The 19,373-nt window shown below is 38.8% G+C and overlaps 1 protein-coding gene across 5 annotated transcripts in view; it reads right to left on the bottom strand.

Moving 5' to 3' along the window:
- Nucleotides 1–261: 261 nt before the first annotated feature.
- LOC122564492 (E3 ubiquitin-protein ligase RNF38) overlaps nucleotides 262–19,373 on the bottom strand; it is a 167,406-nt gene continuing 148,294 nt past the window's right edge. For 4 of the 5 annotated variants that reach the window (XM_043719481.2, XM_043719489.2, XM_043719452.2 and 1 more), the window contains 3 exons: nucleotides 16,982–17,103; nucleotides 14,537–14,636; nucleotides 262–6,524 (listed from right to left, as the gene is read on the bottom strand). In XM_043719481.2, coding sequence (XP_043575416.2) covers nucleotides 6,462–6,524; nucleotides 14,537–14,636; nucleotides 16,982–17,103 — 285 coding nt within the window. In that variant the 3' untranslated portion in view covers nucleotides 262–6,461. Of the gene's footprint in view, nucleotides 6,525–14,536; nucleotides 14,637–15,455; nucleotides 15,661–16,981; nucleotides 17,104–19,373 lie in introns of those variants that run through there. The other variant, XM_043719472.2, reaches the window with a different exon arrangement.

A 19,373-nucleotide genomic window follows, 5' to 3' on the forward strand; every position in this document is an offset into this window, starting at 1 on the left:
TAAAAACTCACTGTCGATCTCTCCTCAAACACTGGCAGCCATTATACGCCAACTTACTTTGTTTTTATTTCATAATTCCAGTTTCCCATCAGGATTATGGATATGGAGCTAGATCACTATCTTTTAGATCTTACTGATTTCATTTCTTTAAACACAAAATAACATGAGAAAATATCTCTAGACTTGTGGGATAAAAGACAGAAAATGTTGGTAGAAAAATAAAGTCAACATTCTGACCAGCCAAGATAAAAAGTCAACTGAGCAAGTATACATCGTACATTTATTAATGAACAACCCTCTCAACTCCAAAACTGGGCACAGGGATTAAAAATAAAAATTAATTGCACTACTTAGTAAAGCATTACTAGTAACTTTCATAAAAAATGTACAAATTTTGTTAAAAATTTATCAAGCCTTCAAATGATTTGGTTACAGGTCGATTTATAATACAACATTGAAAACTACTTGTCATAGTAAATGATACAATGTATGTATGATTTAATGAAACACTCCAAAATGAAGTCAATAGAAATAATTTGTTTTTGTTTCTGATTCGTTAGCAATTTTAAATACATAAGTGGCAAAATGAGGTAAATGTATATGTACCAAAGAAAAATCCCACACTAAAATGTCTATTAAGACCTAAAGATGACCCAGATTTTGTGCTTTAGGTTATGCTTCTCCTCAAAGTTTAGACTGCTGTTGAAAAACTAGCATTCCAGAATCCAATACGACAGTGTTAAGACAATGGACCAAGTAATGCTAAATGTTTAAACTTTAGCAGTCTAGTTTTGGCTTCTCAATATAATGACTATAACCTGGGATATCACAAGATCTTATTGATTTTTGTTTACAAAATTAATGTAAGTTTGAAACTATCCACCAAAAACCCATGCAAAACACAAAACTTTAAGCAGGACACAATCAATAAACTTGTGGGGTTGACCAAGACATATTAAATCTTATTGTATATTGTTGCTTTTCTTGTATCATACGGACTGCGGGATTAAATATATAAATGCGCATTTCATTTCATGGCAGTAATAGTTCAGCATGACTCCCCATTTCCACCCACACCAGACCTAGCTGGGCAAAAGCAGCCGTTGCCAATATGGTCTCCTTTGATACACATGCACATGTGTTTAGTACACACTGACCACAGAAAGCAAGGTCTGCACACAACTGTTCTAGAGTTTCCATGCAAACAACATGAGAAACATTTCAAAAGTGATTAAGTATTAAGAGTGCAACAATTAACTTTGCCAATAACCCAACCTAACTATTACAGTACCTCCTCTCAGCCTCAATTTACATCATTCAACTAAGTTATAAGGAATATATAACTAAGTTATATATTCCTTCCCCCCAAATTAAAAAAAACTCCAATCCTGGCTTACGCAAATTTTATCCTTCAGGTTGGACTTCCTAAGTTATACGGTCACAATGATAATTAACTTTTTTATGAAGAAGATTATGGTCTATTTTAACAAATAAGGCAGCACTGTTCAACCTAAATGATGTTGTCCAGTTAATACTACGTATGCATTTCAGTCTCAGCATTCATAGCTATAGTACACTATAAGCAAAACAACTGATATACAGCTGCTTAAAAACATTTTAAGTGCTTGCAGTGTAGCAGGGATACAATATCTGTGTACATTCTGCTTATAATGCATTGTCACTAGAAATGTCATTGTAATGCAATGTGGTATCATGCGGCAGTTGTGAGTTGTTTATATTTGGTGTTACAGGAAATAGTTAAAGAAAGCACTGATAACAGAAAACGCTAACTTCAATGTTGTTTTAAGACAGATAGGAGCTCTTTCAATTAGTCTCCTATAGCCATTTTCAAGGACAGACATAACATTACCCAAGCTACAAATTTTCTTAAGTAGAATGTATACATTTCAACAAAGTCCCATAACTTTAGAATCAGAATTAATTGTAAATATCCATATAATGATGCTAGAACAGACTGCATCGTAACAATCCAGCATTTATTTAAAACAATTGCTGGAAAATCTCAGCAGTTTTGGCAGCATCTGTGGAGGGAGATCAGCTAATGTTTTGCATCTGGTGACCTGTCTTCGGAACTGATGGTAGCTAGGAAAAATTTGTGTTTATATAGGTGTGCACACGACCGACCGATGGGGTAAACTATAAGTGGACACAGAGCTCGGACAGAAGAACAGTTGGACAGACAAAAGATTGGGTAATGGTCAGCTTAGAAGAATGATTAGATGCTCATGGTGATTGTTAGCAGCTAACAATGAGTAGTGACCATGTGATACAAAGGCCTGGTGCATGGGGCTGAGGATAAGGACATGGAGAAGGTGCCTCAAGCTCCAAAACTGTCGAACTACATATTGAGTCCAGATGTAGATAGAGTTTCCAAGCAGAAGGTGAAGCGCTGTTCTTCCAGCTTAAGCTAAATTTTGCTGGAGCACTACAGCAATCTTGAGATAAACTTTGGCCAGGGAACAAGGTGGTGCGTTGAAGTGGCAGGCAATTTGAAACTCAGGATCTTTTTGCGGACAGAATGTAGATGTTCCATGAAGTGGTCACCCAATCTATGCTTTGCTTCTTCAATACAGAGGAGATCACATAATGAGCAGTGAGCATACACCAGATTGAGTGAAGCGCAGGTAAAGCACTGCTTCATTTGGAAGGTGCGTTTGGGCCTTTGGATACTTAAGAGGGCGGAAATAAATGAGCAGGTTTTCAACAAGTTACAACTACTGCTGTTGCAGGGGAAGGTGCCTGGGGCTTTGAGGGGGCTGCTGGGAGTGAAGGAGGAGTGGACCCAGAGGAATGGTCCTTGCAGAAGGCTGACAAGGTAGAGGAGAAGAATATATGTCTGGTGGTGGCATCCTGCTGGAGGGGGCTAATAATCCTCTAACTGTGGAAACTGGTGGGATGGAAGGTCAGGACAAAAGGGAGGGGAGCTCTACCTCCGTTGTGTCAGGGAAGAGAAGGGGGTAAGGACTGAACTACGGGAGATGGGTCAGACCTGGCTGAGGGCCCTTTCAATTATATTGCTGGGGAATCAAGAGTTGAGGAAGGTGGACATTTTGGAAGCCTCCTCTTCAAAGTTGGCATCATCAGAACAGATGTGATGGAGACACAGGAACTGTGTGAATGGAAGAGTCTTTACAGGAAGTAGGATGTGAGGAAGTACATTCAAGGTAAATGTAGAGTTGGTTAATTTGTAGTTGATATTGACGGACTGCCTTTCCTGAGAAATAGAAACAGACTTGCCAAGGAAAAGAAGGGAGGAGTCAGAGATGGACCAGATGAAGGTGAGAACAGGGTTGAAATTGGAAGAGAAATTGATAAACCATCCCAATTCTGGATGAGAGAGGTAAGCAGCACCAGCGAGATCATTGATACACTGGAGAAGGTTGTGGTTGGTGGCCGGAAAGGACTGGAACAAGAAATGTTCATGTACTCCACAAAGAGACAGGAATAAATGGGGCCCCATGTGAGTAACTCTTTGACCTGAAGAAAGTGAGAAGGATTAAAAGAGAAGTTGTTTGAAGTGAGAACGAGCTCGGCCACACGGAGGAGGGTGGTGGTGGATGAGGACAGTTTAGGCTTTTTTTCTAGAAGCACACAGAGCCCTGAGACCATCCTGATGGGAGATGGACATGTAAAGGGACTGCACGGTCATAGTAAACAGGAGGCGGCTGGAGCCCACAAACTGGAAATTCTGAAACGGATGATAAAATGTCAGAGAAATCATAGATGTAACTGAGAAGAGACTGGACAAGAGGAGAAAAACAGCATTTCTAAAAGACTTGCATTTCCAACTTCTCTTTCATGATGTGCAAATGTTGTGTTGCATAAATAATAAATAAGAGCAATTAGCTTAGAATTTATCAAACGTTCTGAAATACAGGTCATTCTAGTTAAGTTTACAAATTCATTGTGCAATGTTGAAAATTTCAGCAAATTTTCTTTATATATATCTAATTTCCATTCAAGAACCCACACACAATGCATTCAGGCTCAATGATAAAGAATGCTCATGTTTATACAAATAACTGAACAGATAAATTAGGCATCTATTCTTGCATTTTAAATGTCTGAGCAAAGCTTTCAGCAAGTCTTTTAGAAACACTAGATAGGCCTTGAGAAACAGCATTCAGTTCAGGACCAGCAGCATGTGTGTGAAAAATTAACACTGGTTGGTAACATCTGGTGAATACTGAAAATCAAAAACACAGACTCAAGACAAATTTCTTGGTGGTCGGATTACTCAACGTTCTTGTGAAATTCTACTGAATCCAATTTTATAGCATGTTTCAAACCAATAACATTGACATACTGATACCATTATTCCATGATGAAAATAGAGAGAAGAAAACTTGAGTCCACAGATGGGGTTTGCATTTAGTTTCTACTACAACTGAAGCAAAAGACCAGAAATCATCAGTTCCAAGATTTTTTTAGACCATGTTTATAAAATGAAAAATAATTAGGTAGGGGAAGGGAACATTAGTTCTGCTTTTGCACCCAATTTAAGTGTTAAGCAGTTATAGACAGGTCTGATCTGTGACAATACCAAGTTCCCAAACATCTCAATAATCCAACCAAATAGAAAACAAATAAATCACCTGCTGTAGGTGTGACCATTAAATAATTACAATAAGTCTCAAGTTGTATTCATAATAACAGTTTCCAAACCAACAGATTGCAATCATTGCTTTAATCAAACATTGGGTTCAATTTTTACTAGCAAAGTGTTAAGTCTACAAGAATAATCAATACAGATTCAAAGATGACCACTGAGCAATGACATTCTTGGAGAAACAAAAAATAAGTTTCGTTTTTTCTTCATTGCAAATCTGTATGATCTCTACTTTATCCCCAAATGTTCACATTCAACAATTAATCCCGACTATACTATAAAAATAGTAATTTTTCTTTACAAAATTTCCTTAGAATTGAATCAAATACTTCTTTTGAGGAGCTCTTCATGACTGTTGATTATTGTCCTCATCACGACGTAATAGGTCTCTGGTCTAATAATTGCTCAGGGGCAAAAAATAACTGCTCAATGCTTTCCTACAAGTTTTAAAACAGAATCTGCTTAGTTCTGTGACTTGGCCTTTTGCAAGTGTGAATAATTCTAATTGGGTTAGTTTGAGATATACATGGAGAAACGTATATAACCAAATCTAAGAAAATGTAATTATATAAAATATTACATACAATGGAACTAAAAATTAAAGATGGGAGAAAATATTCAATTAGTTAGAAATATAATTTGAAAGGCGGAGCTGAAAGCTAGTATAAAATTTGGAGCAGAGTGCCTACTTATGCTGTGCTCAAACCAGATTTTTAAAAGAAAGCAACATTAAGTTGAAGGTAGTGTTAAAACATGGCATTGATATTAAGATCAAAGGATAAAGCAGAGAATTAAATTTTTCAAGATAGCAAAGTAGTTTAACAACCAAGGTTACATTTTAAGGTGCTGATAGGACTTTGTTGCACACCTGAGACCCACATTTTTAGACTGGCCAGTAATATCTAGCAATAAATGATATTTTTATAGCACACCCAGTTTTAAACCTCTGTCACTCTGCTTGTATAAGACTTCCAGTCACCATATATTACAGGAAAACGCAGCAAATTATTTCAGCCACTCACCGCTTTGGTTCTCTGGGTAATAATAGTTTTATAAATTTGCACAATCTTTCACCCTTAATCATTTAGCTGGGGTGTGTTATAAATATATGCTCTTCTAATCTGCCAATATAAAATACTGAGGAGCAACTGAGTGAAAAAAAATTCATAATTGTTGCACCCTTAGTATACAGTGTGCAACTGCAAACAAAGAGAGAAACCAGTGTACAGTACTAGTACTGTTTAAATAACACAGCTATACATTTCAGCATAATTAAGACTACACACATACAACTCACGTTATGCCAGTACTTAAGCTTGTCTGGAAGTAGTACATGTGGCTAAAATACTTGCACGCTTACAATCATACTCACTCACAGTACCTGAATGCTCTATAAGGTAGATCGCTAAAACAGTTTAACTACCTCTTTATTTATACATATATATATATTTTATATATATATATATATATATAAATAAAATCAAAAAAGCACACATGCCAAAAGATCACATCTATAGTAATCCTGCAGCAACACCTGGAATGATCACACAAAAACCAGGGAATGTTAGTGCACACACAAATTTAAGCTGAAAAAAAATCTTTGGAGTTCCAATCACACTGTTAGTATAACAATCCCATAATTGTTTCAATGTGAAGACTATATAAGCTTTATAAGTCATTGAATCACACAGTGCAAAGGAAGGTCAAATGACTGCATCACATTATGACCCTTAATGTAAAGGGAAGGCTGGAAGCCACAATAGGTTAAGTTCAATGAATAGTTCATTTATATGCCACAAAGTACACCCAAATTTGTGCTATTTGATTGGTTTCATTCTGAATCTCTGTGAACTTCCGAAGCATCAGCTCGACAAATTGGACATGTACGATTTGCCTGGAGAAAAAGAAAAGCAAAATCATGTTTAATATATTTGTATTACATTTTGAAGACACTAAAATCAAAAGTATACTGAAAAAACGTCATAAACCAATCCTGTGATTCCTGGTCCCAAACTCAAGTATCTTCATGGATTCATCTTAACCATATATCACTTCACACAAAACAGACACTGATATTCATGCAGCATGCCTCACATTTTCTCAGAGGGTTGTGAATCTGTAGAACTCACTGCTCAGGGTGCAGTGGAGGCAGAATCAACCAACAGATTTCTCAAGAAAGGAACAGATAGGTTTCTGATGAAAAGTGGAATACAGGGCTATGGGAAGCAGGCAGGAAAGTGGAGTTGAGACCAGGATAAGGTCAGTCATGATCATGGTAAATGGTGGAGCAGGCAAGAAGGGCTGAATTGCCTACTCCCACTCCCAGTTCCTATGTTAATGTAGGATGACCCGTGTATCTGGAGCAGAATCTGAAATAAACACGTTAGATTACTAATCATGCATTACAGCATTTTATTATACAACAATAAAAGGCACAAATCATAAATTCAGCATACCTCTTCCAACTCTCCCAAAATATTTGCAATGCATCCAATGGCACATTTTGCATTTATCCCAATTCAAGTTATTTTAAAATTCCAGAACAGATTCCAGGTGATGTTAGTATCTTCAGGTTTATTTAAATATTGAAACTATTGCATTCTTGCTTGTTAAATGCTCATTGCACAGTTAAACAGAACATCGTTGTATATCTTGTGTGGTTAAATACACAATGAAGAACTGAAAAAAACTCTTCAATGCAATTTCAGCAAAAGTAACTATATGTAGCAGAGTACAAAAATGAATGGGAAAGAAAGTAAATATCTTTTACAATTATTCATATATATTTTTTAAAATCACATATTAGGTGTCACAGGAACAGGTGATGATGCCGAGAAAGAATTGAATAAAATTACACTGAGGCAAAATCATGTCATAAATTTACCATCGGCGAATATTTATCCCATTATACCAAACTCTATGATACGGCTCTCTATAAAGTGAATGAACAGCACATATTACTCAGCAATATACAGTAAAGCTAAAGCAGAATTAATGAGCTCTACATGTGTTGTCATAACCTTCAAGTAGTATTGCTGTTTATACCAACTTTACTGGAAAAATAGTATGTGAAATTTCACTGCTGTATTTCTTGACTTTTTAAACTTTGTGGAGGAAGTGAGGACTGCAGATGCTGGAGATCAGAGCTGAAAATGTGTTGCTGGAAAAGCGCAGCAGGTCAGGCAGCATCCAAGGAGCAGGAATTCCTGAAGAACGGCTCAGGCCGAAACGTTGATTCTCCTGCTCCTTGGATGCTGCCTGACCTGCTGCGTTTTTCCAGCAACACATTTTCAGCTTTTTAAACTTCGTACCCAGTTTCGATGGATTTATACAAACTCTTCTATTTTTAGGGAGATCCAGAACACATCAGTATACAAGATTCCTTGCTTAGGAAGTATTGGCTGGGTCTGCTGATGGCATAGTATATGTTTTGACTTCTTAATTAGTTATGTCAAGGTGAAATTTGATTATAATGACTATTCTGTACATTCACCTACTATGCATAAAAATAATAGTTAATGATATCTCTCGGGTGTAATGATGCTGCTTCTTTAAAAAGGTTATGTTGTCCTTGGATTTTTTTTCAGTGGTCATAAAAGACACAGGCTCCGAAAAGTCTAAGTTTGAGGGGATTCTGGGTAATCCAAGATGGAGGAAAGGAAAAATTTCTGGTTGTAACAGCTGCTCCTTTTTTGAGGTGTTTTAGGTATTGGAGGTGATTTCCTCGAATTCCAGGAGCAGCAATTACTGTTTTATATGCTGTTGCATTGTTTTGGAATTTTGGAGAGAAAAAAAGTCAAAACAACAGCACTTTTAAAAGGGAGAGGAACAGACAAAGCCAGCACATGGTGAAGTCAGTGCAGGAGAGACAGAGAGAGAGAAAGAAACCCACATAACTAACTAACACAGCAGTGAACCTGCACAGTTACTGCCTTTGCTGTTTGTATTCATGTATCGCTGGACATTGGAGTGCGTCTGGGAGAATTAACAAACAGTGAAATTCACGACTAATCTTGGAGGAACCTGTTTGGGAGAGGTCACAGCACAGAAACAGGTAAGTAGATATTTTAAGTGTGGCCTTACAGTAAGACTACAGTAGTGAGTAGAGTGGGCTCTTTCTTGATTATATGTTTTATTGAGATATGTCTCTGGATTAAACTTAAAACATAAGCCATAAGTATTAATTTAAACTGGACCAGTGTTTTGTAGAGGAATAAGACAGTGCTATTTTCTGGGTCTGTAGACTGAAAGAAGCAAAAATGGCCTTTGGTACAGAGATATCCTCTTCATGTCGGATGTGGGAGTTTAGGGGTTACTGAGGATCATATCTGCAATAAATGCCATTGATTGCAAATCCTATCAGATCGAATGGATCGGTTGGAGAGACAGTTAGAGGCAATGAGGAATTTACAAGAGCAAGGGGATGTGATGGATGGCAGGTATAGGAAGGGAGAAAAAGTTGCGGATACTGTCACATAGATGGGTTAACTCCAGGAAAGGTAAGAGAGGTAGGCAGCTAGTGCAGGAGTCATCTGTGGCGATTCCCATTTCAAACAAGTATGGTGTTTTGGAAAAAGTAGGGCGGTGTTGGATTCTCAGGGGAACGTAGCACGAACAGCTAAGTTTCTGGTACTGAGACTGGTTTTAATGCAATAAGGGGTACAGTGAGTTCCAAGAGATCATATGGAATCAACGACATAGGAAGGGAAAAGGTTGAGATTCTGAAGGTAAATTACAGACAATAAGGCAGGAATTTAAAAAGGAGGTCCTCGAGAGTAGTAATATTTGGATTACTCCTGCTGCTATGAGCTAGTGAGGGCAGGAATAGGAGGATAGAGCAGATGAATGCATGGCTGAGGAGCTGGTGTATGGGAGAAGGATTCACATTTTTGGATCATTGGATGCACTTTTGGGGTAGAGGTGACCCGTACAAGAAGGACGGATTGCACCTAAATTGGAAGGGGACAAATATATCAGCAGGGAGATTTGCTAGGGCTGATTTAAATTAGTAAGGTGGGGGTGGGGTGGGGGGGCGAGAGTGTGTGTGTGTGTGTGTGTGTGTGTGTGTGTGTGTGGGGGGGGGGGGGGGGGGGGGAAACCCAGGGAGATAGTGAGGAAAGAAATCAATCTGAGCAGGTACACTTGAGAACAAAGGCGAGTCAAACAGTCAGGGCAGGCAGGGACAAAGCAGAGAACAAGGTAGGACTGATACATTAAATTTAATTTATTTCAATGCAAGAAACCTAACAGGAAAGGCAGATGAACTCAGGGCATGGTTAGGAACATGGGACTGGGATATCATAGCAATTACAGAAAGCTGGCTCAGGATGGACAGTACTGGTAGCTTAATGTTCTAGAATACAAGTGCGACAGAAAGGACAGAAAGGGAGGCAAGAGAGGAGGGGAAGTGGCGTTTTTGATAAGGGATAGCATTACAGCTGTACTGAGGGAGGATATTCCGGGAAATACAACCAAGGAAGTTATTTGGGTGGAACTGAGAAATAAGAAAGGGATGATCACCTTATGGGGATTGTATTATAGACCCCCTAATAGTCAGAAGGAAATTGAGAAAGAAATTTGTAAGAAGATCTCAGTTATCTGTAAGGATAACAGGGTGGTTTATGGTAGGGGATTTTAACTTTCCAGTCATAGGCTGGGACTGCCATAGTATTAAGCGTTTAGATAGAGAGGAATTTGTTAAGTGTATACGAGAACATTTTCTGATTCAGTATGTGGATGTACCTACTTGAGAAGGTGCAAAACTTGACCTACTCTTAGGAAATAAGGTAGGGCAGGTGACTGAGGTATCAGTGGGGGCGCACTCTGGGGACAGCGACCATAATTCTATGGAAAAGGATAGACCAGATCTGAAAGTTGAAGTTCTAAATTGAAGGAAGGCTAATTTTGACGGCATTAGACAAGAACTTTCAAAAGCTGATTGGGGGCAGATGCTCACAGGTAAAGGGACGGCTGGAAAATGGGAAGCCTTCAGAAATGAGATAATGAGAGTCCAGAGCAAGTATATTCCTGTTAGGATGAAAGGAAAGGCTGGCAGGTATAGGGAATACTGGATGGCTAAAGAAATTGAGGGTTTGGTTAAGAAAAAGAAGGAAGCATATATCAGATACAGACAGGATAGATTGAGTGAATCCTTAGAAGAGTATTAAGAGAGTAGGAGTATACTTAAGAGGGAAATCAGGAGGGCAAAAAGGGAGCATGAGATAGCTTTGGCAAATAGAGTTAAGGAGAATCCAAAGGGTATTTACAAATACATTAAGGACAAAGGGTAACTAGGGAGAGAATAGGGCCCCTCAAGACGGCTTGTCTGTGGAGCAGAAAATGGGGAGATACTAAGTGAGTATTTACTGTGGAAAAGGACTGTAGAAGATGTAGAACGTAGCGAAATAAATGGTGACATCTTAAAAATGTCCATATTACAGAGGAGGAAGTGCAGGATGTCTTGAAAACCATTCAAGTGGATAAATCCCCAGGACCAGATCAGGTGTACCCTCGAACTCTGTGGGAAGCGAGGGAAGAGATTGCTGGCCCTCTTACTGAGATATTTGTATCATCGATAGTCACAGGTGAGATGCCGGAAGACTGGAGGTTGGCTAATGTGGTGTCACTGTTTAAAGAAAAGTGGTAAGGAAAAGCCAGAGAATTATACACCAGTGAGCCTGACGGTGGTGGGCAAGTTGTTGGAGGGAATCCTGAGGGACAAGATGTACATATATTTGGAAAGGCAAGGACTGATTAGGGATAGTCAATATGGCTTGGTGCATGGGAAACCATGTCTCACAAACTTGGTTTGAGTTTTTTTGAAGAAGTAACAAAGAGGATTGATGAGGGCAGAGCGGTAGATGTAATTTATGTGGACTTCAGTAAAGGATTCGACAAGGTTCCCCATGGGAGACTGGTTAGCAAGGTTACATCTCATGGAATACAGGGAGAACTAGCCATTTGGATACAGAACTGGCTCATAAGTAGAAGACAGAAGTTGGTGGTGAAAGGTCGTTTTTCAGACTGGAGGCCTGTGACCAGTGGAGTGCCACAATGATTGGTGTTGGGTCAACTACTTTTCATCATTTATATAAATGATTTGGATGCGAGCAAAAGAGGTATAGTTAGTAAGTTTGCAGATGACAGCAAAATTGGAGGTGTAGTAGACAGCAGAGAAGATTACCTCAGATTACAACAGGATCTTATCAGATGGGCCAATGGGCTGAGAAGTGGCAGATGGAATTTACTTAGATAAATGTGAGATGCTGCATTTTGGGAAAGCAAATCTTAGCAGGACTTATACACTTAATGGTAAGGTCCTAGGGAGTGTTGCTGAACAAAGAGACCTTGGAGTGCAGGTTCATAGCTCCTTGAAAGTGGAGTCGCAGGTAGATAGGATAGTGAAGGCGGCCTTTGGTATGCTTTCCTATATTGGTCAGCGTATTGAGTACAGGAGTTGGGAGGTCATGTTGCGGCTGTATAGGACATTGGTTAGGCCACTGTTGGAATATTAATGTGCAATTCTGGTCTCCTTCCTATCTGAAAGATGTTATGAAACTTGAAAGGGTTCAGAAAAGATTTACAAGGATGTTGCCACGGTTGGAGGATTTGAGCTATAGGGAGAAGTTGAATAGGCTGGGGCTGTTTTCCCTGGAGCGTCGGAAGCTGAGGGGTAACCTTATAGAGGTTTACAAAATCATGAGGGGCATGGATATGATAAATAGACAAAGTCTTTTCCCCGGGATGGGGGAGTCCAGAAGTAGAGGGCATAGGTTTAGGGTGAGGAGAAAGATATAAAAGAGACCTAAGGGGCAACGTTTTCACACAGAGGGTGGTACGTGTTTGGAATGAGCTGCTAGAGGAAGTGGTGGAGGCTGGTACAATTGCAACACTTAAAAGGCATCTGGATGGGTACATGAATAGGAAGGGTTTGGGGGGATATGGGCCAGGTATTGGGAGGTGCGACTAGATTGGTTTGGGAGATCTGGTTGGCTTGGACAAATTGGACCAAAAGGGTCTGTTTCCTTGCTGTACATCTCTATGAATCTATGAAGGGTTTTAGGGCCTGTTTGATTATAGCTAACTGATACTGCCTCAGGCCAAAGGCTTTCAAGTTTTTAAAATAACACTTGCACAATGAAAGGAAAGTGGCCAGTTCTCCCAGCTCAGCTTTTCTCTGGTTTGATTTGGTTTTGGCAGTCTGGTACTTTCCTGAAAGCAGTCAGGCAGTTTGAGGCTGTTGGTCCAAGCAACAGCTAAATGAAAGAGGCAGGTCCATGTCGATCCCTCTCTCGGACTTCTCTCTTAGAAGACCCTGTGTTTGATTTTACCTTTTGTGCCAAGGGGTGTTCATGGGGATTGTTGCAAATATTGGGAACAGCATCATTAAGTTGGGATAAACTGTTGAGTTTTCAGATTAGTTAAGTTTTTCTACGTGCTGTTCTCGTTTGTGTATGTTTCATTTGGTAGTTTTGTAAATAAATAATGTTTTGTTTAAAACTAAGTGGTTTGACCAGCTGCATCCCTCCTGGAATATTAGCACTACACCTGCTTAAAACAAGCAGCAAAGTTAGAGTCTGGGCCACTTTCTTAAAATGTTTCGAGGGGATCTGGCCCGGTCCATAGCACGGGTCTTAAGTTCATCTGTATGCCTTCCAAATGACTGAAAATGCAAATATGCAGGCACACGTGAAAGAGATGCGGGGTACGTGAAATTGTTTTGGGCATAACCACACTGGGATTTTACTTTCACCAATTTTCTTTTCTAGTGACTTCAGTCCTACTATGTGTAAAGTGGGTTGTGAGTGTTAAGTATTGCCCACTTTTGTGGCACACATGCAGTTTGGATCACCAAAAGATATTATTTTACTGACCCCAAGTTATAATATTCGATGAGATAACAAGCTGGTGCATTCACAGAACCCCAGGCTTTTCCTAAGCCCGTATCATAACACTTAGCTGTATCTGCTGGTTCCCCAGATCTATCCTGAGTCCTAAAGGCTTAGAACCTGCCCAATCAGCATCATTTTAGGCAACTTACTCATTCAATAAAATATGGTAACTCTGTTTCCTGAATGTTACACTGAATAGATTGTTGGCCTCTATACAGATCAAATGGATACAACAAAAAAGTGAATTGATCATAAATATGCAAAGATTTGATCTTTTCCTAAAAAAGCTGAATAGACGTTTCAGTAGATACTTTACACCTTGATTTTATGAAGCACAATTAGGTTTACAAAAATGGAATATACAGATCCATACTCCAAAATAAACAAATTGAAACTGCTCTAAAGTCCAATATTCTAACATCAGCTTTTTCCCAGCTGTTTATCTGAATGTATTACCATAAATGCCTGTCAATTAATACTCAGTTTGTTCACCAATCATCAACTGAGACCAAGGGTATGGAAGTTACTACAGAAATACAATATTTTTTTTGATTGCACTATTTGTGAAATTATACTGCTTAAACAAAACAAAAGCTTGCAGTGTAATTAGAAACAGTGATGCAATTTTCTTCAACTAGACTTTTTTTTGCCAGAAACAACAAGTCAAAACACAAATTGAGCAATGATAAAGTGTGGTCAGTACTTTGTATTAGATGAGAACATTTCTAATGTCTTAGACATACTGAGATGACATAAAACATTGTGTTGATTGAAGGTAATGTTTTTTGGCAAACTCTAACACAAATACTACAGTATTCCCAATAATTCAGATTGATCTCTCGGAAGCAAATTAATGACAGTTTTGTCAATGCAAGCTATAGCAAATAAAGAGAATCAATGCTGTGCAAATATTCTCAAATCTTTTGCATAAGAAAGGTTAAACTCAAATCATAAAAATAATGAAGGAGGAGACATAGATACCAGGTCAAAGTGTATGATTGTAAGTTCATTTTACCTTCAGCCATTTGTCGACACACTTGGCATGAAACTCATGGCTGCAGGGCAAGACTCGAAGTAGTTGCCTTAATTCAAAATCACACATGCACACTACGCATCTGTATAAAATGTAGAAAAAGGGATAACTGCTGATTAAGTTTTCAACAGATTATTACATGGTGTGGTATTTTAAATTAAGTGTGGAGTACAGTTAGTTGGCCAGTGAGGTGGTGCTGCTGTGCTCCCAGAGTCTCTCAAGACAGGGCATAGGTTTAGGGTGAGAGGGGAAAGATATAAAAGAGACGTCAGGGGCAACTCTTTCACACAGAGGGTGGTACGTGTATGGAATGAGCTGCCAGAGGAAGTGGTGGAGGCCAGTGCAATTGCAACATTTAAAAGGCATGTAGATGGGTATATGAATAGGAAGAGTTTGGAGGGATATGGGCCGGGTGTTGGGAGGTGGGACTAGATTGAGTGGGATATTTGGTCGGCATGGACAGGCTGTACCGAAGGGTCTGTTTCTGTGCTGTACATCTCTATGACTCCATTACTTCAGCCTCCACTTTGCTGATTTCAGGATACTTCTTTCCCCCGCCAATCTCTGGCCTTCCTCTCTCTCAATTTCCACTTTTGCACCAACACCAAGCCCTTATTCTTGGTCTTCTTTCTTTCTGACTGCCTCTTTGTTACATATTTACTATGTTCTGATCTCCTTTAACTGGTTCTCCTCTACCTTTTCCCAGGTCACCAACCTTTAACTCCTCAGGGTCATCTTTTTCTCCTACATGAGCTCTGATCTCTGGCTTTGATCCCTCTGATTGGTACTCTGCTTCAGCACCACTCTACTAACCCTGATCTCCAGGCCAGTCCTAATCCTAGTTTGGATCGGCTTCCCTGCTCCATTCCCACAGACCAAGTCTCCAGCCTTCTTTCCCTAGAATACCTCTGTTTTCCTCACCCTGCCCAAGACTGATCTTCTATCCTCTTGTTCATCACACTTCCCCATTCTTATTGAGCCCCGATCTCTGGTCTCAACACTTCCTGATTGCTGGGGACTGTCCACATGGGTCTCTGGCTGCAGCCTTCTGATGCTTGTGACTTGTATCCTGTGATAGCTGGCCAGCTTGCCAATTTAGTCAGGTGCTGGGTGGGAAATAAGAGAAAAAAAATTATGAGGTCCTGTTATTAAAATTATGAGAATCTCTACATTTCCCATCTACTATTATCGCCCTTGCACCTTTCCTATAAATATCTGGACCACAGTTTTACCCACATTTTAAAAATAAACAGCATCAGGAAATAATGAACTGGAGAAGCACAGCAACTCCTCCTTACTGGCCAACATTTACTCAAAAATACCTTTGTTTCATGAAGAAACTCAAAAAAGCAGTGTTCAGATGAGGGAGAATAAATAAAACTAGTTGGTTCATGGAGACATGGGTTAACCTAACCTGTTACAAGTCAAAGAGTTTATCATAGTTTATACAGTCATAGTCTACTTACTGATCTTAAGATATACCTGCATTAGAACAAAGACTCACCAGGTTGTTTCCTGGAGTGGCAGATTTGTCAAAGGAGGGGAGATTGTATATATTAAGTCTGGATTCACTAGTGTTGAAGAATGAGAAGGGATCTCATTGAAATGTATAAAATTCTGACAGAACTGGAGAGACTGGATGCAGGTATAATGTGTCCCTTGGCTAGGGGTTCTAGAACAACAGGTCACATTGTCGGTACATGGTCGACCATTTCTGACTGAGGTGAGGAGAAATTTCTTTACTCAGAAGGTGGTGGATTCTTTACCACACAAGTTGGTGGAGGCCAATTCATTGAATATACTCAAGAAAGAAGGAGATAGATTTATAGACATTAAAGGCTTTAAGGGGTACGGGGAGGGAGCGGAGTGTGGTGCTGAAATAAGATGACTAACCATGATCGAATTGAATGGCTGAGCAAGCCTACTCTTGCTCCAACATTCGATGTTTCCACGTGTTTTTGCAATTATTCCAAATATAAAATGTTGTCAACATCATGTTATGTGCAATGGCTAAAGTTTACAGTTTGTATATCAATGTCCAGTTGATTTGTCTCTTTACTAAATTTAGTAGGGTTTAATTACATGCACATCTATACCACAAAGTAGCTAATGTTGAAAATTTACCTTCTAATAAAGGAATTAATTCAGCACTAAAAAATGTATCCTTGTCACATGAATAGTTAGCATCCAGAAAATTCATGATATACAGTAAAGGTATGTCAGTGCTAGTAAAAACACTTATTTTGAACTAACTGGAACTATATCTTTCCCATTTGATTATAATTATCTCTCCTACTTTTAAAGGTAATTGTGTATATTTGACACAAACACCACCAAAATATGAAAACATTGCTCACTTTAAAATCTAAGATGGTTATTTTTGGTGCATTCCAATCTTACTGTAAAATTATTATCAGATATACTTACAAAGTCTGCTCTGACTGGTGGTTGTTAGGGTTAAACCTATAAGATGGAAGTTGTTCGATGTCTGCTTTTGTAAGTCCACGTGGTTTGGCTTCTCCCAGTCGTTCTGCTAGGTTAAGAAGTGCCTATATTCAAAATATACGCATCATTTAGTGATTTATCAGATGAAAGTTATTGCTTCATTTCAGCACTCAACCAACATTCAGATGTGAGAGTATTTTACTTATAATGAATTGTTTAACTGCCTGAAATTTATTTAGATCAACAGACGTCTGAGATGATTGGAAGGTTTAGTGACTGTTCATATGGAGGCACATAAATACATGACCATTATAAAGTAAATCTCGTTTTTACACATGTCATACATGTATTCTTCCTACATTTAATTGAGAGAATAAATGTGAGACACTTTCCACCCATGAAATAGTTATTTTTCACCTACATTCCTTGGTCATTATCGCAAAATGCAAGTTTACTAACGGATTTGAAACCTTTACGTGGAATGTACGTTACTGAGGGTGGGTGAACATAGAACCATAGGAAAAGGCCATTATGCTTTTCCAGCACCACGCTAATCTTGACTCATAATCTACCATGTCTATGTTAATAAAAAAAATCCAATATATTGCTGAATATACTCTCCAAATAAAGACCATATATATTTTCAAACTTGCATTTGCTTTAATCGTGTTATACCCTTACTTGACTGCATGCTTATCTATCAGTTCACTGTTGGGGCATCTCCAGCAATCTCTTCTTTCACACCCCTCACATTTCCTCTGAAGATGTCATGGATCCAAATGGCCGTTCTCCTTTTGCTTATTACATGCTGACATCACTCAAAGACAGGAGATCAGCGTCCATATATTTGGTATATCTCTCAGTCATCTATAATCAACCACTCCATCTCTGTTTTGTCAGACAAGGTGCCTTACATCCATTCTTGAATAAACTGAAATTTTTGATTAATCATTCAGAAGATTTTTGGTTCTCATTGTAATCGCCTACTTCTATCACTAATTACTTTCCCTTTCTTTACTGTTGTTTCAGATAGAAGCACACATTGCAACATCTGCATATTTGAGTCTTCCAATGCCATTTTGTTTTAATTACAAAAAGACCCCCTAACTGCACCTCAAATATCATTCACATCTATAACACCTGATGCTAAAATCACCTTTTCTTTTGACACTTTCTCACTTCACAAATTTCATCTCAAACCAAAACACTGCTCCACTATTCTCTTTTCCCCATTATTAGTATTTTTTCATTTCATTAATAGGATGTAGGCATCACTGGCATTAATTGCCAATCTATAATTGCCCAAGAGTCAAGCACATTGATGCGGATCTGGAATCACATGTAGGCCAGACCTAGTAAACACGTAAGTGAACCAGATGGTATTCTATGACAAGCAACAGTGGTTATATGATCATTATTAGCCTAGCTTTTTATTCCAGATTCTTTTATTGAATTCAAATTTCACTGGCTGCCATGGTTGGATTTCAATCCATTCCTCAGATCATTAATAAAAGCCTCAGAACATTAGCCTGGGTTTCTGGATTATTAGTCCAGAGATATTATCGCTATCCACTGCATCCCTGAAATTATGACTTCAGTTGTCATGGTGCCATTTTCTGGAATTCCTTTCCCAACCTTTCCTTCCCAACTTTAAACTCAACCAGTTTGACCATGTTTTACCACCTCTTCTAATACAGAAAATTTAGCAATGCACCTTGCACCTTTCTTGGCCAGGCTAAAAATGTACTCATCTGGAAGTTCTGGATGTTTAACTTTATCCCAATTGGGATAGTTAAAATAACCCAATGCCATTGGCCCTTTGTTCTTACAGACTGTACCTTTGAAGAGAAATCTGCAGGTAATTAAAATTGCACAGCGGCCTGCAATGCACAAAAGAATTCCAACATTTCTTTTCCTCCTCTTACCTGATCCATAAGGATGCTTCCTAAATGTAACCCCTACATTCTACTGCCATCGTGGAATCCTTCCCTAATAGTGTATTTCCCATGAATTGTATCCTTCCTAACATTTCTGATTATAGCATTGTCAGTTGTATTCTCTTTTCAAAACCTAGACCATGTCTGTTACACTCTTTCACAATTAGCAGGTGCTTCACACTTTCCAATTGTGTGCTGAATGTTCTTTTTTGACATTACTTGTTTACAACTCAATTCGGATTCTATTTTAAAGCACTGGCCACTTTGTCCTAGTATCTTTATTTATATTGTTACATGCTTATCGGTTACTGTCTCAAAGCCTGCACTGACTTTTCTCCCCTCCTAACAGCTGCTCATTACTTATTTTCTCCAAGCCTTCTATTCCCATTCCAAATGCCTTATTAATTCTGGTCTCAACATCAAGTCTCTTGCCTCGG

This window comes from Chiloscyllium plagiosum, unplaced genomic scaffold, assembly GCF_037043375.1.
Source record: "Chiloscyllium plagiosum isolate Xiang-an unplaced genomic scaffold, Cpla_swu_hap1 HiC_scaffold_2, whole genome shotgun sequence".
Classification (NCBI taxonomy): Eukaryota; Metazoa; Chordata; class Chondrichthyes; order Orectolobiformes; family Hemiscylliidae; genus Chiloscyllium; species Chiloscyllium plagiosum.